Source organism: Fukomys damarensis, unplaced genomic scaffold (assembly GCF_012274545.1).
Source record: "Fukomys damarensis isolate Sample0158 unplaced genomic scaffold, DMR_v1.0_HiC HiC_scaffold_18, whole genome shotgun sequence".
Classification (NCBI taxonomy): domain Eukaryota; kingdom Metazoa; phylum Chordata; class Mammalia; order Rodentia; family Bathyergidae; genus Fukomys; species Fukomys damarensis.
In genome coordinates this window covers 50,847,602-50,869,204 of record NW_022900930.1, presented here as the reverse complement: position 1 = coordinate 50,869,204, position 21,603 = coordinate 50,847,602, and the positions used below count along the sequence as shown (strand labels likewise).

The following is a 21,603-nucleotide window of genomic DNA, read 5'->3' as shown; positions in this document are numbered from 1 at the left end:
CACACACACACACACACACACACACACACACACGACCGAACGAGTATCACTATATTTCTCCAAAGAGGATGGTGTCTTTGACAACATGTTCCCAGGGCAGAGCTGTTTAACTGACCTGTACCCAGAGGCCCTAAATTAATCATTTATGTTATGTTAGAAGAAAAATACAATAATAAGGTAAAAATGCATAGTTTTCAATTTCAGCTGCTGAATCTAAAAGTGTAGTAATGGTAATTTTAAAAGAAATGTTGCCCCTGGTAAATATTATCACTTCATTTGAACCTGTTCTGTGCAGACAGCAATTTTACTGTCAAGGAGTGATCAAACTAGGTTTTGTCAAATGTGGAGCACGGTGTTTGAGTTTTTACAATGATTTCTTGCAAAATATCTTAGACCTGTGAAAGTTTAATGCAGAAACCAGTCTTTGAAAATATATAAAGTCATCCATGAAATTTCATGTTTACTTTTACTTACTGCATTGTATATTTTTAACAGAAGAGAAGAATATGATTTCTGTAGTACCTGAGAGCTAACTCCTCCTCTCCGTGTGGATCAGACTACACAGGGCAGAGAGCATGGCATTTTCTGCAGCTGTCCTCAGAGTTTGCAGTCCAATTTGGGACTGGTTGCAAGTCACATACAATTTTAGTTTTGTTAGATGCACTTGACAAGTACTTTTCGTAGGAAAAATGTTGTAACATTTGCACATAACCTCATATAAAACTAGATTTGACTTACTGCGGATGTACACTGTTGATCCATGTAAATTTAAGTAGGGGGAAAAGTGAGGGATTATTTAAGCTAGAAAGACCAGAAAACAAAGCAAGCTGCAGTGAGGCTGGAATCATTCTTCTCTGTATTGTAAAAGCTTGATATAAAAGAAGTTTCATTGAATCATGAGATGATAGAAAAATGTAGTGAGAGACGTTGTCTTTCAGAGCAGATCACTGTGGAGCTGACTTTATGTGACGTAAGTCACGCTTATACTGAACATTGAGTCTGAAGAGTAAGATTCATACTTTTCTATGTAAGAGCCAGTGTAACCTGGCAGATACTGTTGGTCCTCTGTAGAGCAGGTTCTACATTTGAGGATTTAACTAACCTTGGATTGAAAATGTTTGAGAAAAAATGGCCTCTGTACTGAATATGTACAGACTTTTATTACAACACAATGTAACAACCACTTACATAGCATTTATATTATGCCAGCTATTATAAAGTAGACAAAAGTTCAGATGCTCAGGAGGATATAGGTAGGTTATATGTAAATACAGTGGTGAGATACAGATAGATATAGATCCAGATCCAGATAGAGATATAGATATAATCTTGAGCACCAATAGCTTTTGGGATCCAGGGTCCTGGACACAGTCTCCTGTGGGTACTGAAGGACAACAGAATTTACAAAAATGGCACTGCATGCTACGACTGGCACATTTAAACTGATACGTGTATAATTATAGCTACTAAATTTGAAAGCTTTGGGAGAACAGCATTCAGGACTAGAACTTTTTCACAAGTATCATGTCCCAGGCCCTGGGCAGCATTACCAGTAAGCAAACAAATGTGATGTCAGACTCACTGTGTCCCTAACATCACGACAGAGAGAACTTAGCAAGATTGTTGCAGTTCAGTTATTGATCTCAGACTTTTATTTCCTTCTATACAAAAGAGAAACTTGAAACACAAAAGAAAAATATTTGAAGAAGAAAAGTATCTTTGCTTTTCCAAACCCTAAATCAATAACATGTCCACCTGGGTACCCAAAGAACAGAATGAATCACTGTATTGCACCTTTGTTCTTGGCTGATGGTAACGAATGAGTATGAGATGATGTTTACCATCATTTTCTGAGCAAGACTAAAAATTGCTTAAATTGTGAGAAGGAAGGGGTGTGCTGTTGTGCTGTTCTCAGATATACCTGGAGTGCAAACATGGGAATGAGCACAGATCACCCTCGTGTGTCCCCGCCAGAGCAAGTCTGTGAGACAGTCTTTATCCAGCACCTGAAACTTTTGTTCTTGTGCTGTTCATCTTGAGTTCTTTTTCTATATTTTATCTACATTTTAATGCAATCATATTTAACATTAACTTTTTTTTGACTTTATCTACTTGAAGAGGAAGTATTACATCATTAAATGAATACTGACTTACGAACATAGTTTTCCTACTGCAGACCATTTGTAGTGGAAGAACCCATGTCTAAACGCAAAGAAGCTTGGTAAAGTTAATGTTAAAATATCCAGGCCAGTGTCACTTACTTCACAGCACTATTTTTTGGTAAAATAATATGCATGGTACTGAGGCAGTTTGGTAGATTACTGTAAGACCATCTTTAAGGGACCAAAGAACGAAAAACAATGTCGAGGACTGTATTCGAACTTCTTTGTTCAGGGTTTCAGTACAAATGCTTTCCCTCTGCCTTCCCTTCAAGGTTTCTGATTTGTATGCTGTGCGCGAAGAAATCCATTATGCTGGAAACCATGCTTGTAATTAAGTCATGTGAGGTAGGCTTTTATCTCTGGAAAGCATGTAGTTCTGATTTACAAAGATTTGTACACTGTAATTACCTGTTCTTATCTTGTAACTTGCTTATTTCACTGGTCTGATCCAAAATCTGTTTTTCCAGCTTGTTGGTAGAAAGTGAATGTTCTAGAAGCTGAAGTTCGAGTCTTGTTGTTTGATTTAATACCTACATGGAACAAAATTAAATTCCTAGTTATCATTTTAATACATTAAATTTTATTCCTTCCTTTTAATTAAATTGCCCATATTATTGGAAAATGTAACACATTAACTCAAGTGTCCTATTTTGGCATGTTTTTTTTTTTTATTTTCAGAAAAGGCTTGGTATCTTGGATAACACTCAAGCATGTTAAACTTTTTTCACCTTGTTTTTACTTTAGAAAGTGGTTCATAGTTCTGGAAAATGGTTTCTGTGAAATAATATATTTTTCTACTCCTGCCCTATTTTATCATTTTTTCCCACTGAGGCAATGGGAATATTAAATAGTTCTATTTCATAGATCAAGAATTGTTGATAGATATTTTCCCCTCTGCCCAGATGAAACACTGGCTCTTATATTTATTCATCAGTAGACTAAGGGTTTAAAAGTTATATTCCGCCTGCCTTGCGAGCGCAAGGACCTGATTTCAATCCCCGGTACAAAAAAAAAGTTATATTCTTCCCTTACATAAAAATGCAGCTCATTTTTAGCCTGGCATTTCCTACTTGTGACCGCATGTTTAGCCTTTGATTTTTTTCTTTGTCATTTTTCTTTTTCTCATTTTAAAAGTCTTTTCAACCAATTAGGAGACAATAAAAAGTCAATATAAAGTGGAGCCCAGTGTTGCTCTGTGGCCTTTCTCATGTATAACGAACGTGCAGCATTGCTTTTCCCATTGTATCAACACAACTTTGAAGACAGATTCTTTAGCATCTGGCTGACTTTTCCAGGAAGAATCAATTACTCAAATCCTCTGTGTCGTACTTATTCAAGATGTGATGCCACGTGTAAATGGAAGTCAGAATTGTTGCCAAAGAATCAAGGTCCTTGAAAGAAACATTGTTTGCTGGGTGTTTCTGTCATTGGTGGGAGACCTGGCCTGGCTAGAGGCACAGGGCCCACGAGTTTGAGTGAGCGAAGCTGGTCCCACGTCCCCACTGGCTGCGTCATGGCGGCCGGCCCCTCTGCCAGCCCTGGGGTAAGCCCTGGAGTGTAAACCCAGCCTATGCTTTTTCTAAAGTAACTGGAGAATCAGAGTCCCTATTTAATTCGCAAGAAAGAGAAAATGAGGACATTTTGGGAGAGAGGCAGAGGAGGATGGTGCATAGGTCCTGGTGGACCTAGTATAACCGCAGTGTTTTCCTGTCGCTTCTCTGAAGAGTCACACAGTTGAACTCATTTCAAGGCCCAGGTCTGCTGTTGACTGAGCAATGCAGGGCCCATAATTCTCTTCGAGATCTCTCTCAGACCTCCAGCCACACAGCTGTGCTCGAGTAAACAGTCAGTCTGTTGCTTTTACAGGCTGGAAGAACCTTGGCATCTAACCAGAAATCTCCACATTTAACTTCCAAGCTATTTCACACAGGCCAGAACCGATCGGCAGTTGGCTTCTGGTGCACTGGGTGCTTAAGCAGTCTCTTTCATTGGTATGCATTTGTGATAAATAACACGCCCATTCACTGTGCGGAATGTGTGCACACCTTGCATCTTGATCCTTTTCATTCCCTTCCCCCTCACATCTCCCCTTACCCCAGATCCCTTCCTGCCTGCAGTTTCTGTTTCCTGTCATCTCTTTCCTTACTTGGTCTCTTGATGTCCTTCCTTAGACTCATGTCTAAGGACTCATGTCCATGTCTCTCACTAGACTTGTAGACTGTTTATTTCCATCCATCTTCCTGTGTTCCTGTCCTAATAGGGTCCTCTGACATCTGATTCACAGTAGGCTTTTTAAAACCATGTGCCTCACAAAAGCACTGACTTACACAGGATGGGGTGAAGGCTTCCATGGTGGTTCTGTGTCCTAACACTTTCGTTACTGTTATGTGAAAACATAAGATGTGTTGATATTTGTGGGACACTTCTGAGTGAATGCGATTGCCAGCCAGCTTTACTGTCCAAGGGTAGGGCATGCCTCAGCCATCGCTAACTTACTTTACTGACTGGATCCATGGGTATATTTATTTTAAATTATGTCTTTTCATTTTTAGTTCTCATCACCAACTAGAATTAAATCTTATTATTTATTTATTTATTTGGTTTTTTGAGACAGGGTCTCACTATGTAGTTGAACTTACCTGGAACCCACTATATAGCCCAGGCTGGTCTCAAACTTTCAGTGATCCTCCTGCCTCAGCCTCCTGAGTACTGGAATTACAGGCATGCGCCACCACACCCAGCTTAGAATTAAATTTTTTTTTTTTTTTTTTTTTTTTCGGCCCCCCAGTTAGGTAGATATCTATGTTTAATCACTACTAAGATCAAGAAACCCAACTTCATCTTTGGATTGTACACTTTGGCCAGGACAGGGCTGCTGAGGAGCATGAGGTAACCAGTGCACATTTTAATGACATAAGAAAGGAAAGGATTTCAGAGTCCACTGTCTTGAAAGTTTTGAAAGCTTTATTCATGCATACACAAAGTTTTAAATGCATGTAAATGCACTCTACCAATTATGATTCAGCATTACATTTTTATCTGTTACTCACAGGGATTGAATTTACTGTGTTTGGTACCTATTTTTCTTTTACTGAGATATTATCAAATTTAATTGATGAAGGTATTAGGATATAGTGAATAAAGGATAACTTCAGTCTGTGTGCTTGTTTAAAAGAAGACAATGAAATTTTCAGTGATTTAAGACCTGTAAATTTTACTCTTGACACTAAACATCACCTTTAAGGAATGCATTATTTTATTTCTGAAGGGCATTTGCAGGTAGCCTTGCAGCTTTCTTTCGTGATTTTTATACCACACCCGTGTTGCTTGACCAGAGCAGCACAGTTTGTGATAGTATAATTTTAATGCCTTATGATCCAGTATGCAAACTGTTTGTTTACTTAGACAGTGGACCCTGGAGTTAGGACTATCCTGACATACGAATGACTTGGGTTATGACCAGAATTTTAGTTTTAACTTAAAACCAGTTTGAAATTATGACCAAATGCCAGCCACTTGTTCTTCCAGAGGGTCTCAGATACAGATTTAACCCAGAAAGAGTTCTGGAAGGAGCATTTCAACATCCTTTCCTGTGTATGGTTAATTGAGAAATCCTGGGCTAGTGTCTCTCTAAGGACACTGAGATCTGCCTGCGTACAGAAGAGAGACTTTAATGGCTGTGCAGAGGAACCTGAGCCTTTAGCTGAACAACTTGAGTTACAACCAGCTCTTGCGAACAAGTTGAGTTCGTAAGTCAAGGGTCCACTGTATTGTTTCTAAATTCTTCTGGTGTTATTGACAGGCATAGTAGTAAAATAGTTGGTTTTGTATCCTGTTATGAAAATCTTTTATTCTGTACCACTTTCCTTCTGTTTCCTGCCCTCATCAGTGGGTTTAGAGAAACAGTGAAAGGACATGCACCCCATTCTGGAGGTGGCATCTCATTTCTGGAGACTTGTGCCCCTCCTGCCCGCCCCCTTCTTTTAGACGAAGCAGCATGCGGGAATGTGCGGAGGAGGAAGAGATCACAGTTGAATCCACTGCTCTGTGAAGCACTGCTTGTAGTCCAGAGCAGGAAGACAGTAACCTCCTAAGCCCTAGAGGAGCCAGGACTGGGAGTAGAGACAGACCGCCTGAGAGCCAGCTCCGCAGGCCACAGCTCATTCTGCCAGCCTCAGTGTGTCCTCCCCAGGTGTCTTCACAGTCACTCGTGTATGTTGCCCAGCTTGTCTCTGGATGCTTTGGGGAATTTTCTTTTGGTACTAGGGATCGAACTTGGGTCCTTGCGCTTGCAAGGCAGGCGGCAGAACCACTGAGCTAAATCCCCAGCCCTTTCTTTTTTAAATATTTATATATTTTAATGTTTTGTCACTGTCTTCTACTTTCATATTTTGTATTCTTTTATCTGCTATTTTTTTTCCTCATTGAGTTTATTGGTATCTGCTGCTATTAACCAATAGTCACAGAATCTTAAAGCAGAAAGAGAACTCAGCCATCGGTGCTCAGGCCCAGACCCGTATCATGTGCTCCAGGCCCAGACCCGCCTCACGAGCAGAACTGGGGCTCCTGGCTCTTGGTCCCACCGAGAGTGCACAGCCTGCCTCTGCCCACTAGTGCGTTTGCTGTTATCGGAGACTGAGGTTTTACCTTAACTCTAGAGTGAGACGTAAGAATGAAATTTCGAACTCTCTGCTTCAGTGATTTTCTTTTCTCAAATGCACAGAACGTCGAGGGCTCAGACGGGCCTGGAAAGAGCCGTGGGGTGAGGGTGCTCTGATCACGTGTGGACCTTGCTGTCCGAGGGAGTGAATGCAGCTCAGCCTCACATTACAGCCGTGCTTGCCGGGGGCCTCCACCAGCTGCAGGCTCCCCATCTCCTGCGCTTGCCTTCCCCACTGGCTGGCCCTGGGCCCTGGGCAGGCACGCAGAGGAGCTGGCCTGCCGCCTGTGGGCCCCGTCACTCACCTGGGCTTCCACGTCCGTTAACTTCCGCGTCTGCTGTGCCGTCTGGTTCAGCAGGTTCGTCCCTATCTCAATCATCGCGGCGGTCTGGTTCTGCACAGCGTTCTGCTGGAGCTCGGCCATCTGCCTCTTCACATTGTCCTGGACGTAACTCTCCAGCTGGGAGAGAGCAGGCATCGGGAGCAGGGTTAGTCCAGGGACCAGACCTGGATCCTGTGCATTTGCCCTCTTTTCCTTCTGTCAAAAACTACGTGAAAACCTGTGTCTTGCCACAGATTATAAATCTTTGCATTTGTTAACACCAGAAATAAAATTCAGTGCTACTTTACTCCAAATCTGGCAAGTTAGGAACTCCATATGTAGGAGGGATAAGTCGTGTGTGGCCTCTGTCTCTCTAGACATGACACTGGCGACATCACACCACCCCAGGCAGGGGGCAGGACACGGATGTTCGGTTTTAGACACTGTGCTGTGGACCATGTTGACCGCCAGTGCCTGTTACCAGGAGAGGAACCCCGGGCGTTTGAAAGCTCCAAGCTGGCGTAAGGGAAGCAGCGTGCTCCTAACTACAGAATCTCTGTCCCGGCCACACGGCCATCTCCTTCTCTTTCACTGAGTTCACTGGGCCTGCTAATCCTCCCTATGGTGTGCGTTTCCCATGGCATCGCCATCTTGTAGACCTAGAAAAGGCCTTCCCAACCCTGCATGGGCCTCTTCTTCGCTCATCAGGAGACCCTCTTCCTCTGCTCTGTCCCTGAGCAAGGGGGACATGCCAGCTGCTACGATGTGGGTGCGGTTGTCCCCCAGGCTCGTCCATCAGTATGGAGGGACCTGTAGGAGGGAGAGGCTGTGTGGTGGTTGTTTCCTGCCTAGGGTTCCAGGCTCTCTCGGGGACGCAGCTGGGGGGTCTGTGTGGGATCGTGGCGCAGACCCGGGGATCAGTGTCTGAGCTGTAACTGCCGGTGCCGTTGCTGGTTGTGCTGACTGCTCAACCCGACTATGCTTACAGTAATGGTCTCTTGCTGTTGTGGGGCAGCCGGGATCGGCATGAAGCGTGACAGTTGCTAGAGTCTGGCCGTTTGTGAAGTTACGTGGTTGAAGCATTTACTACCCTATGTGAATCAAAATAGATCTGACCCCATAAAAAAATTAAGTACTGTTATTTCAGTCTTAACAACCATCTCTTCTTGTGTCGACTTCTTACAACCTGAAGAATCTGATACCCTACTACTGTCTATCAGAACGAGATCAGGCTTTATAGTATCTGTGATCTTCCTTAATGCATTCTTCCCTCCTTTCTTCTGCTTTACCTTTAAATAAATGCTAAATTTTATGATTGAAATGCACTGTTTAAAAGAATTAACAGACAGCAGTTTGTAACTCTCACCACCACCACCCCACCCCCATTCACCATGGGAGTAGTGGAATTTTTGAGGTTAAAGTTAAAGCTGTGTCATCCAGAGGAGTTGTCTTAGTTACTTAGTTACTCTTAACACCCAGAAAAGATAATATTTGGAAAGATTTATTCTGGGAAGTTTGGAACTATAAAGGCTTACTCCAGTTGTAGTTTAGTTTAAATCCATACCCAGAAATAATAATTTACAAAGTAATATAAATAAAAATCTTAACCTTTGTTTTAAGCAGTTAAGAGCTAAATAAAAGTGATTCTGTCTTTTGTCATTCTCAATCTTGTAATAGAGGAGGAAAATAAATCCTTTAATATCTCCCTCCCACTCTTTAAGCTATCGGGTCAAATGTGGTTACAGCTGTCAAGAGACATGAGAGGAGTGTTTATTATGTGAACATTTAAAATCAAGTTCCAATTTAAAATTAGACTTGGGAACATTAAAAGACATACAGCCTAATTTTTAAAAATAAAATTTCTTAACTTTATTTTCTAAGCTTGAAAACAATCCACTGTCAAAATGTTTTCCAATCACTACTGGTCAGCTATTCAGTATGACAGTGTGTGTGTGTGTATGTGTGTGTGTGTGTGTGTGTGTGTGTGTTTTACACTGAAACAAATTACATGTGCATGTATACATGTGATAGGTGTTTTATACAGATACTGAATATATAGTATACATATGGATAGTATCGGTGTAGAATATGTAGTTTTTGAAGACATTATTTAAATAAAGTAAAATTCTATATGACACTGGCCAAGTTGCTGAGTGGTTGAAGTCTCTGGGAGAAAAATGGAACAGAAGCAGAAACACCAAGTAGTAAATAGACCTTTTACCTAGACCTGGAAGACTGTGCTCTTACGCCTGGGGTGGAGGAGTGGGAGTTCTGAGGGAACATGTGCCCTGACAGTGGCTGCTCTGTTTAAGAACAAGAAAGAATTCATCTGTTCTTCAGAAATAGTTATGGCGGTGACAGGCCCAGCAATAGCATTTGGAGCCCCTTGGTGGCTCACCCGTGTCAGCTGCTGTATACATCTCTTCTGGATGCTGGGTGTCTCCTTGGGAACTGGTATACTCAGCAGCAAAATGTTACTTCCACAGTTTCTGCCCTTTCACAGCCAAGAGTGATGCATCTCTGAATTGGTTTGGGTGGTGTTTCTGGTGCCTTGGAAAGCAGGTAGACCGCCGACTACTCTTAAGGACCATGTCACCAAAAGGAAATCCTAGGATTAGAAACCACCAGTGCCAGTTTTATCTCCTGGGAGCATTGTAATAAAAAGATACGGTTTTCTCTCCAAAAATCAGCACTAACTTTAAGAGCTGGGAAGAATATGGGCGTCATTATACAACACAAGAGTGATCGCTTGCAGATGAACAGCTCCCATTTAGAGCCTCCCCTTAAGCTCTGGCTTCTCAGGACCATGAGCGAGATTCCCACATGGCTGGCTCTGCAGACAGCAGTACCTTGACTGTCCCTGTCTCTTGGCTTGGATTACTCAGTTCTTTTTCAGCTTATTGCCCTGGAATGTCTTTCTATTTAGTGCCTCTTATTTCTGTTGTCCGATTCGCACCCGAAGTCTGCCCAGTGCCTTGCTGGTGTAAGGAGGTCCCCATATGGGGGAGTCGGGGGAGGGTAGTAACAGGAGCCATCCGCCCTGCAGTGCCCACTCCGTTTTCCCATCCTTGCCGTTCACACTTAGTGCTCTTACCAGAAGCAGCTCCAAGATGCCTGCGCCTTTTTCCAGTCCCCTGTGTGCAGCTGCACATGTTCTCGCTTTTCAAGGATGTCTGACAGCGCATTCCTACCTGACAGTGATGGTGCAGGGACTGTGACTCTGAGTGTGCTCCTCCCCCAAGTGTCAGAGGGCAGTGTACACTCCTTGCGTTCTCTTCTGAGCGGCTGAAGCTCTCCTCCGTTTGTGGTGCCTGGAGCCGTTCCTCTCTTCTTGGGTCGGGAGGGCTGTCGCTCCCATTCACTGGAGCTGCCCAGATCATTGCTGGGTGTTATTTGGTTTGCTGAAAAGGAGTTGCATTCCAGGCAGTCTTCGAAGCTTGGCCACACAGCAAACTCAAACAACCAGGATGGTATTTTAACCCAGCATGTATGTGTGTGTACATACACACATATAATATATGTACCTCAGTTCACAATCGCAAACAGTTTGGTTCGCAAACAGAAGCTTTAGCACAGTTTTGCTCCTGTTCACAAACCCCGCATCTGGTGACGAACACAGCTGCGACCATCTTCCCCAGAGTTATGTAGCAAATTAAGTTCATGAACTAAGGTGCCACCAAAAATATATAAGTTTTTCAATAGATAAAATATCCTGGAGAGTTTTATTATTCTCCTAACATTTTGAATAATCAAGTTTGACCGAGAAATGAATCTATGTGTGAGACCACTATGGCAGATTGATTACATATTAAAATTTTTCTCTGGCTATCTTCCTTCCCGCTACGATTATCATCCTTATTTTTCATACCAAAAGAAAAGTCATCTTGTAATTGGCTCAGGAAAGGAAAACACCGTTCGTGTGTGAAAACTATCCCCAACATGGGATTCTGAGGCTGGTCCCTCACCGAGTGGAGACGCTGGTCAAGAGATCATTTCTATTTAAGTAAAGTTGGGTGTCCTCGTCCCTTTTCATTAGTCTTTGTCCTTCTGAGGAACTAATTTTCCTAGAAAAATAACAAATAATTTGAGGTTTCCCTGGAAACAATTCTCTCTAGTGTTTCGCTTTTATAAACGAGAGGTTGCGTGTGCTCTGTCTTACACACACACACACACACACACACACACACACACACACAGGATGTTTTCTCTGCCCCAGTGCTCCCCCTCACACCTTCCTTCTGCCCCCATTTCAAAGTCAGAAGCCAAAGTAAACTTAATCCCTCTGGGGCTCACATTATTCCCTGCACCCTGGCCTGTGTGACATATTCCTTCACTGGGAAACATACATTGTTAACCTATTTTTCATGGCTTGGACAACATTCCTGAAGCTAGCCACCTTGTAGAGAACAAAGGCTTCTTTAGCTCACAGTTTGAGAGGCTGGAAGTCCGAACAGCATGGAACCAGCTCTGACATCCTGGTGGAGGCACCACGCAGGAGCTCATGTCACAGGGAAGGCTCACATGGGGGATGGGAAGCCAGAGAGACCAGGGTGGGCTGGTCTTGCTCTTCTCTGACAACCTTCTGGTGAGAATTACCCACGCGGACAGTGTCCCCAGTGACCTCTGTGGGCTGCACCCCTGGAAGGTCCTGTGACCTCCTGGAGTTGCAGCTCTGGGGCCTAGCTGCTAGTGCATGAAGTGTGGGGACCCACGCAAGCCAGAGCCGTGCCGAGCAGCCTCCTGCCACCTGCCTGCCTCCCAAGTGGCCCTCTTTCCTTGGCTTCCACCTTCAGCCAGAGGACACTGTCTCATGTTGCATTTCCATACCAAAAATATTTTGTTTGTTTTGCTGATTTTAAGATCCAGTCGTGCAGGTTGTGCTCGTGTTCACTTGCAATACTGAGACTTCCCTCAGTATGTATGCACCCTGGTAACAACAGGCAAAACACTGGCTCTTACAGTTAGTGTGAACGTTTGAGTGGAAGATTATTAAACCCAAGGATATTCTGTTTGGAAGGCTTTTGACCTAATGTTCTGGGTTCTTTGTCTTGCGGAAACTCTGAAGCATAGTTTGAGGTCTCCAGACAGCAAGTGGCAACCCTGAGCTCCCCGCTCCTCCTCCTTGGAGAGCCTTGTTGCTCTTACATTTTTCAATCTGGAGATGCTGCTGCCTAAGCCGCTGTGCACTCAGCGGTGCTCAGGAGATGCTGAGATGAGAGGGGAGGGCGGGAGTGTGAGCTCAGGATGAGCTTTGTCCTGCAGCACTTTGGGGAGGTGGGGCCGCAGCACCACAGCTTGCAGGTCTTCCCCAGGCCCCAAGCTGTGAGTGACGGTGGGGTCTCCCCTGATTGCTCTGTGAGTAGGGACACGCCCAGCAGTACCCCTCCTGTGGGCTCTGGTTCTATCTCTCCCTCTAAGGCCTGGCGAGGAGGCAGGGCGGCAGTGAGGAGCATCCCTGACGAGAGGGAAGCCTGGCCCTGTAGACCCTGATTTCCCTGGGGCTCACAGGGCTTCCCCACCTCCGAAGGTCCCACCTGCTTGCCAGGGTCTTCCTGCGCCCTGTTAATAACTTGCGTGATTTTCTGTTCTCTTTGCTAGATGCAGATAGCTAGCCTCTTTCTTTCCCACTTTCCTCAGAGTGAAGAGACCAGGCATCCCCTGGGGGCCACTGTGAAGGTGAAGGTGTATGAGTGCGGGGCCTCCCTCCTGGTCCCCTTCTGGGAGACAGCTGCCCCTGCAGTGTGGCTGCCCTTGCCTTGCCACGTGCCTGCGTCCTTGCACGGTGTGGTTGGGGTTTCTCCGCGTGCCCGCATCTCTTTGCTTCTGCGTGTGCCCCTTCCCATCAGTCCAGAGTCCGGGAAAGAAGCATGTCCTTCCTCTCCGTGGGTTCCAGTCATCTCTTCCTGAAGCAGTGGCTGCCTTCCTCGGCAGCGGCTTTGTGAAGGTGTGGGGTGAACGAGGCTCCACAGTGGCCTTGGGTACTGTGTCCACGTGGCACTGGAGTCGGGTCTTTCCCCGGAGTGGCCTTTGGAGGCTCTCAGGCACACGTGTTTGCTTCATGGTATCTTAGTGCCTGACACTGTTCAGTTGGCTGTATGCTGTTTGTCAGGTACGTAGTGGTTACTGTGCTGTCAAGCGTGGTCCAGCAAGAGTATCATGGCTCTTTGCAGTAGCAAATGGCCTGTGTATGTATGTATGTATGTATGTATATGTGTGTGTCTTTTTTTATCTCAGTGGATTCTCACATTCTTAGCCTGGGTTTCCCCAGGAGCAGAGCCTGAGACCAAGGCAGGCATGCAGGAAGTTTATTTAGGAAGTGGTCCCAGAGAGCGGCGCGGGGGCAGGGAGGAGGGCGGCCAGTTCAAACACGTGGCAGCTGGTGAGAAATCCCACAGGGCCTTCTGGGAAGCCCTGGGAATTGTGTCTCAGCAGTGTCCACCTGGGCACAGAGGGCTTGCTCCTCCTCCACTGGACTTGCATTGAGGGGGCCCCACTGGTTCCTGGCGGCCCTGGGGTCCGAGTGTCACAGGCATTCCCTATGATGGCAGGGTGGGACTGCAGGGCCTCCCCATGCAGAAAATGAGGGCTCAGAAGCTCAGTGCCTCGCCCAGCCTTCATGGACCAGAGTCCAGGCTGTGACCGAAGACAGGCGCGGTGGGATGTTGGTCTGAGTTGAATGCGATGGCTCAATTATAGCTCCCAGGCAGCAAGTTTGGAAGTGATGGCAGAAGAAAATGCTCCAAAATGACAAAATTTCTGGCCAGTTGGAGAGGACAAGGCCAGAGACAGGAAACAGAAGCCGAAATCACCATAAGGAGAAAACAGAACACAAGCTCGACAGGGCTGTAACAGCCAGAACCTCTGAGACATTTGCTTTAACCTCAGCAGTGCCCAGCAGCCTCTAGATTCTACGTCCTCTGCCATCATCTGTTGCCAGGATATTTTAAGTCCTCTGTTTAGGAGACGTTTGTTATTTCCTACAGAGTTGGTAGAAAAAATGTAAAACTATCCTCTTTAAAAACGTACAGGACTATAAAATATCACAAATAGAACTAATTGATATTCAGCCCTGAGAATGAGTTTGATGAATTTAGGCCACAATATATATTAAGAATTTTTTTAAAAACTAAAGTCCTTTCACCTTTCTAAATTTAAGGCACATTTAATGAAAATACTGAGCAGACATCCTATCCTTCTGTGCCAGATAGGATCTTGGAAGCTGTGAGTGCACAAACACGTGCACACGCGTGTGGACTCATGTTCTCCATGGCACAGGCCGGTGTGGGCTCCCACCACAGAGCTTGTGTCAGTGGGGACGCGGAGCCTGGGTGCATTGCTGCTGGCTGCACATGTGGATTGGAACCCAGTCTTGACCGGGCCGGCTTTCTTACCCAGCTCTGAGAAACTGGACTCACCTCAAGGAGAGGGAGCTACCTGAGAGCTAGACTCTTACTTGTTTTTCTGTGGGGCCGTGTGTCTGTGAAAGAGGCCATTCGTGCATTTCCTCTGTCCTGTTCCCGATCTCCCTGATGGACTGTGGGTCTGCCAAACTGACTCCTGGGCGGCCAGGGAGTGTGGCCCTCCCTGAGAAAGGCAACCTGCATTTACACTGTCACATGACTGCCCTGATGGGCTGCTAGGTGGGGGGGACAGGGGAAGAAATTCCGAGGATCTTCGTCTGGAAGATGTCTTGGAGTCATGGTTGTGCAGACACCGGAGGCTCTGCAGTTTCTTTTTTAGGGGGTGCGGACTCAGCGTGGGTGTGTGCTGCCCTCCAGCCTGCCCTGCCCTGCCCTTTTGCTTCATCCGCTCCTCCTCCTCCTGCCAGCACTCAGAGCCAGAGAGAATCTCAGTAGAGGCGACTTCTGAGCTGAGCTGAAGGTGGCGCATAGGCGCCCCCAGCCAGGCCTCAGCAGCCCTTGGCCCTGGTGCCACCCTCCTCTGGCTCCCTCACTCTTGCTTCTTGGTCAGAACACCCGCTCCCTCCTGTGCTCTAGTGGGGGAGCCCGTGGGCGCCAGGCGACCGTGAGCTGGCCCTGGGGGCCACAGTCCCTCCAGCTTCGCACCCTGCTCTGCAGAGGCTGCTGCAGTGCGAGGCCAGGAAGCTGCTGGCTGAACATGCGTCCTCTCCATCCTGACTGTCGGTCACAAAGCCATGGCTGCAGCCTTTTGAATGCCGTGATTTTATTACAGCTAAGTGATTCAGGAGGGAAAATCAGCCCCTTCCATGTGATTGGATTATCTCTCCTCTAACCTCTGGTTCAGCTCCAATTCTCCCAAGTGCTTTATACTTCAAGTTTTTTTCATATTTTCATATTTATTTACATAATTTTATTTCCCTTGTGTGCGCATGCTTTACAGAATTGTACGTCTGCCTAGGCTTTGCAGAAGCTAAAAGTAACCAGTCTTTTTATAACTCACATTAGAAACACAAATTATTTGTTTAAAATTTTGTTTAAAAATTTGTTTAACAAGGCCCTGTTTTGCACATTACTCTTTGAAACATATTTTAAGTATTTTGAGAAACTTAATTTAAATCAGATTAGCAATAGAATTTCTTTAAAATAAGAAACAATCCAGCAAAAGCAAGAAAATATTTAACCCCAGATTATGTGACAAACCTGAATGGCAGGAATTTTTTTCTACTAGTAGTAATTTATCTTCATTTCTTGATCTCAAATTTAATAAGAAGCGTATGAAGTATATATCAATGTTCCTCTTCACAATTTAAAATTGTGATAATTAAGCTGGAACCAGTGTTAACTTTGGAAGGCTGTAGAATACCCGCATTCGTGTGTGTCCCACTTCTGTCTGTAGCTCTTGGTGCAGCACGAGTGTTGGGAAAGCCGCACGCACCATGCTCTGCAATGACTATATCTGACCGTGCCCAGAGGAGAGTCCCTGGTAGCAGCAGATGTGATTATGACCCTGGCCAGAGTGTCCAGCTTCTAATCCCATCTCCCAAAGCCTCCTGACCAAATTAAGCAAGCGTCTCACCACAAAATGCTTGCTGCGCCAAACATCTCACTGCAGAGTGCCGGTTCTCAGGTGTTGCTGTTTCTGACTCATTTTCAGAGGGGTCCATCAGATTTCTGTGGCAGGGGTGGGTGTGCATTCCTGGGGGTGGGGGTCACACTCGCTCCAGCGGTGTTGTAGGACTAGATGCACAGAACTTGGCCGTAAAACGAAGTATGGCTGCTCTGAAGGAGTTTCACCTCCTATTCGTTTATTTCTATAGCATTAGCTACTTGTCCTAAAGTAATTTTTATATAAATAGCATTCTAACAAGGAACTCTGCTAAGTGAAGGCCAACATATGGCATTCCGAGTCACATTTTACCATGAAAGAACCTTTCCTACACACTCATTTGTGTATAACATCTGTTTAATTGTCCAGATCATAAGGAATCGGAATGATTTATAGCAATTATGTGATAATGGATGCACCATGCTGAATCTTCGGTAAGCACTTTTGATAGTTCTTTTCTCAGAATAGGATCTTTGTTTTGATTTGTGATTGTTGTTCCCTGGAGACTGATATGATGTGCTAATGATCGGCTATACAAGTGTGCAAAACAATGTGAGTGATTATTGTGGAAATTAAATGTGTTCATGGACATCACGGGGATGAGAGAGGCCACACTCTGTGGTATTGTGTGATGAGGCTGGGGTGGGCAAGACTCCTGGGTGAGAGGGATGAGGCAGGGCCTGGGGACCGGAGGGAGCAGCCACGCTGAAGATGTGTCAAGTCCTGGTCTTGGTGGCAGTCACTTGAGTGGATTCGTATTATAAAAGTGCATCGAGCTGTGAACGTAAGGTCAAGATATTTTATACATGTCCTTTCTGTACTTTATATCTTAATAAAGAGATTCTTAAGAGGAAAAAACCAAAATGTTTGACAATTTGGTTCTGGAACCATAATTCTAGTTAGGATGGATAATTTTATCTGTATTTATTTTTCATCTTAGAATACCTCAAATAAGAACTTTGGAAAAGTAATTTTAAAGTCACTGTCTGCAGAGACTCATGGATTAAATCATTCCACTGCCCGAAGAGGGTTAAATGTCTTCAGTTAGGTTACTTAGTAATCTAAAATTCTGAAACACAGTTCTTTGCAGTCAAGCATTTAAAAAGGCCAGCACGGCACTTTTGGAAGCCCAAGAAAGAATTCATGCAGTTCCCAGTGGTCTAAAAATAAATAATAAATAAATAATGTCTGAGTCTTACATTGCCTTTTGTCAGAGTTGGGTGGCTTCAAGTGCAGGGAGAAAATATGGGCTCTGAGTACTTCTTCCACCCAGCACCCAATGAAATGAATATAGAATTACTCTGTGAAAACTGAAATAAGTGGATTGAGTTGAATTCTATTTCGGGTTCCTCCAGTGCATGTCTCTAACCTCTGAGCCACAGTATGAAAACCTGAGGCAAACAGCTTCATCCGTACCGCGGCAGGGCGTGAGTCCCAGTAAGCTCTGAAGGGCTCCTGGCTCAACATTTCCTGACTTCTTGTTACTCGTGGGTAAAACCAGGTAAAACCGTATGCAAGTGGTACTGCGTGAGGTCATCGTGAACCCTGACTGAAACAGCTGAGCACTGCCCGTGGGCAGTCGCCTGCCCCCTTTGTGCCCAGGTACCCAGGTGCCTCTGCACGGCTGGGTTTCTTGCAGCTTCTGTTGTAGAAATCACAGAAGCACAGCAGGAAAACCTTAGAACTTAAAATGCGGGAGGGGTAGTGGCAGCAGTACCTGGCAAGAAACAAGGCATCACTTGTCCTTTCCATTTATGTGTATTTGTGTTTCCAAATGGCTTCCAAGTTGTCAAGACATGATACTGGTTTTGAACCTAAACACTTAGTAAATGCAACTGTTAGGTTATCTCCTTTGACCTACAGATGCTGTGAAAAACAGTAATAAATAAGACACTAAGGGTGCTAAGAGCTGGTGGAGAGCACATTGCCTAGACCCTTGTGTTGAGTAGAAAGGTCGACCCTCTTCCTTCCCTGCCCCTACTCCAGACATTATCTTTCGTTTTAATCTCTGTGGTTTGATGCGTTTGTTGCAACGCCAGCAAACTGAAAAGAACTAGCACTGCATCAGACACTCACTAAGTCCTGCACTTCAGTATTCTCACTTCTGAGATCCTTAGCGAACAACTGTGTTCCTTGTAAGCACACTGCTCGGCTCTGCGTCCTGAGGGCCAGCAGCTCTGGAAGCAGAGCATCCTGGGGAGGGCTGTGGAGGCCTAGCGTGTGTTTCCAGGGGCGCCCCAGGTGCGTGTTGTGAGGTGGGTGAAGAGAATGCGGCGAAGTCTGGTGCCTGGTTTCTGCCTGCATTTTCCATTTTGTATGCTCCCCATCCTTACTTGTTCGAAAGTTGACTCGTTTTATAACATTAGGCTGCACAGAAAAGCCAAATTGACTTGAACACCACTGCAATTTGGGAAGTAAAATTTCAGCCTGATTCTCCAGATGCTTGCGGTAACAGTACAAGGCACTTGAATCCCTTTCCCATAATTAGTTTCGGTTCTGGAGGCCTGCCCCTGCTCCCAGCTTTTCCCTGCACTCGCAGGGCTCTTCCAGGGGAAGCTAGTGGAAAATTCCTGTCCTGTTCATTTGCCTGCCACGAGTTATAAAAAGCATGCCATTCAGAACCGACTTCTCTTCTGCATGCCGGGAGTTTTACTCACGAGAGGGGGAGAAGTTGTTTCCAGAGCTGTTTCTCTTGGTCTGCAGGGTGAGGCCCAGCATCACCCTCCCACTGCGAGGTAGTTGGCCCCATCTGCCACTTGTCTCTGGGCTCGCGCTGCTGTGGGGCGGTGGAGACCCTTATGTACAAGCCCTGGAGACCTGGGCTGCTGACTCACACAGTGGGAACAAGGGATGAGCGTAGAAGACCGAGCAGTGGCAGAGGGCTTCCTGTTGTTAGGTCTGATTGTTTATTTCAATCAAAATGTGAGTCATCTTGCCCCCATTTTTAAACCAAAACTCACTGTGGTTACTTCTGTAATTTGATCTGACTCCTACAGGCCAGTTTAATTTTACCAGTGGTACTGAGTTCTTGAAAGCTTCCCCCAGCTGTAGAAATTCAATTGCAAATTAAGGTGGCCCAAGTGCCAGCTTAGACTTTGTGGCTGTGTGTCTTCAGTGAAGCCGGCAGAAGGACCTGCGCTGCAGTTGCTCTTTGGGATCCAAATTAGGAGGATTTGATTCCACTGGAATCTTGGCCCTCTCCTGGGGCGGCTTTAGGAGGCCAAAGTTAGAACTTAAGTGAGGGTTTGCCCAAGTGCCTTTCCTGTGGCCCACACTTTCCTGGTGGTATGCACATCTGTAACTTGTTCCGGGAGCCTCGACTGCCAGCCCTCAGTAGTGCACAGGTGTGCAGAGGGTGTGGCACAACAGCACTATGCAGGCACAGGAACGAGCTCGTGTCAGCAGCACAGCAGTACTGGCGAGCCAGACCTCAGGGGCGCATGCGGTGCATTGTTCGGGGACATGGAGCTGAAGTCGCAGCCAGATAGCGGTGTGATTCCTCACATGCCTCAAGGTGCCCACTTGGGACAGGTTCATTCCTTCTGGGCAGTGTGTGCCGATTTCCTAAATCAGCCTAGCAGTATTGGAGGCCACTAGGCCAAGTCTGAGTGAGTGGAGAGGTGCAGCGAGGCAAGGGGTGAGTGGGGGATCCCGGACTGCAGGTTCCTGCTCACTCTTCTGGGCTCACTTTGCCCTCCCTCTCCTCCTACAATGCTGCTTCTGAGAGTGACATTCTGCTTCTACAGGCTACTGTCTCTGAAAACTCGCCTTCCTGTGGTCTCCAGACCTGCATGTGGCCACCCTGCTGCAGGGATGCTCGTGTCTCACACCCGCCTTGGCTCGCATCTGCATCTCTGCTGCACTAGAGTGGCACCAGAAGGAGATTTAGGGTCCAGGCAAGTGTGAAGAAGCTGGGCACAGGGGCTGGAGCCACTTCCTGCTGGGCCTGACGCAGACCCAAGGGCTGAGTCCCTACTCACTGCCTCCATCTCTCCAGCCCAGCAGTCACTGGAAATCCCAGGACTTTACCAGCCTTTCTCGGGGTGCTGCACACACGCCCATTGTCTGTCCCCATCCTGGCTTACTCATGATAGGGATGAGCTCTGGAGGGACGGCAGGTGTCGGGGAACAAGGTGAAGCCCATACTCTGTCCTGATCCTCGCAAACGTTGTTTAAATCTTTTGAGAATCTGCTTTATTGTAAGAATCACTGATGTGAAGGAAATTTCTGCCTCATACCTCTCTGTGCTGGGTTTCTTCTTCTGTTTGCTGTGAACATGAAGTTGCCGTCCTTACAACCTCTTTTTTTTTTTTTTTTGATCACTGATGTGAAGGAAATTTCTGCCTCATACCTCTCTGTGCTGGGTTTCTTCTTCTGTTTGCTGTGAACATGAAGTTGCCGTCCTTACAACTTTTTTTTTTTTTTTTTGGTACCAGGGATCAAACTTAAGTCCTTGTGCTTGCGAGGCAGGCTCTGGAACCACTGAGCCAAATCCCCAGCCCTGGGTTTCTTCTGTAAAGAGAGAGGAGGAATCTACTGCCATGGGTGTTATGGAACTAAATGAGACAAGGAAGCTCCTAGTAGTTGCCAGCTGCCACCACGGTGATGCCCAGCATCACTTTGCCGTGTCAACCCCAGGAACTGCACAGGAGAGGCTGTAGGATGCACCGCGCCATCTTTGCAAGAACTCACAGGCATCTTAGGCAGACAGCGGAGGGCGCCACCTTCACAGTGGCAAGGTACAAGCTATGTTTCTGCAAAGTCAGTGTGGGCAAGATGCCCTCCCTGCCCTGGCTGGGCCCCATTAGAGAGAGACTTGTATTTCACTGTTTTTCATCCAGGCCTGTCTGCTGTGCTGACCCAGAGTCTGGAGTGAGGGGAGGGAAAGCAGGGTACTGCACTTCACAGCTGGGACAGCTTGGTTCCCAGAGCGGGCTCCTCAGGGTTTCTGTGTTAACGAGCGGTGTGGTTGGGGGAAAAGCACATCAGGATTTGTGGTCATTATCCTGAGGGGAACCATATTTGAAAATATGAGCATTGGGGGCTGGGGATTTAGCTCAGCAGTTCTACCACCTGCCTTGCAATCATAAGATCCCAAGTTTGATCCCCAATTCCCAAAAAAGGAAAGAAAATATGAGCAATTAATTACCCATTACAAAGACTTTGTTTCTGTTTTTTTTTTCTTTTTCTCAATTAATTCCATTCCCTTCTTTTCCCTTATCCCTCCCACTTCCCCTTCCCCTTTGCACCTAGGGTGGGGGCAAGGGGCTGAAGGGAGGGCAGGGGAAGGGGGAAATATAAGAACCAAGATGGATTATGTAAAGGTGCAAATTTCCAATGATGAATGTCATTGTATTATAAATTTTAAATGTATCAATAAAATTAATTTTTAAAAATGACAAAATGTCATTTGGGGGATAATGTCCCAATT

General features: G+C 45.9%; 2 protein-coding genes across 12 annotated transcripts in view; one reads left to right on the top strand and one right to left on the bottom strand.

The window, feature by feature from the left end:
- The window catches only part of Mcph1 (microcephalin 1), a 199,245-nt gene that overhangs the window by 96,024 nt on the left and 81,618 nt on the right, over positions 1–21,603 (top strand). The window contains exon 13 of one of the 8 annotated variants that reach the window (XM_033765546.1): positions 19,919–20,235. The exons of 6 other annotated variants lie outside the window; for them this stretch is intronic. In XM_033765546.1, the coding sequence (XP_033621437.1) occupies positions 19,919–20,078 (160 nt within the window). In that variant the 3' untranslated portion in view covers positions 20,079–20,235. Of the gene's footprint in view, positions 1–19,918; positions 20,236–21,603 lie in introns of those variants that run through there. One more of the 8 variants, XM_033765547.1, reaches the window with a different exon arrangement.
- The window catches only part of Angpt2 (angiopoietin 2), a 49,475-nt gene that overhangs the window by 17,183 nt on the left and 10,689 nt on the right, over positions 1–21,603 (bottom strand). Inside the window, exons 1-4 of one of the 4 annotated variants that reach the window (XM_019206957.2) lie at positions 10,240–10,486; positions 9,544–9,753; positions 7,128–7,283; positions 2,571–2,692 (exon numbers count right to left, since the gene is read on the bottom strand). In XM_019206957.2, coding sequence (XP_019062502.1) covers positions 2,571–2,692; positions 7,128–7,247 — 242 coding nt within the window. In that variant the 5' untranslated portion in view covers positions 7,248–7,283; positions 9,544–9,753; positions 10,240–10,486. Of the gene's footprint in view, positions 1–2,570; positions 2,693–7,127; positions 7,284–9,543; positions 9,754–10,239; positions 10,487–21,603 lie in introns of those variants that run through there. The other 3 variants (XM_019206958.2, XM_019206956.2, XM_010620378.2) reach the window with 3 other exon arrangements.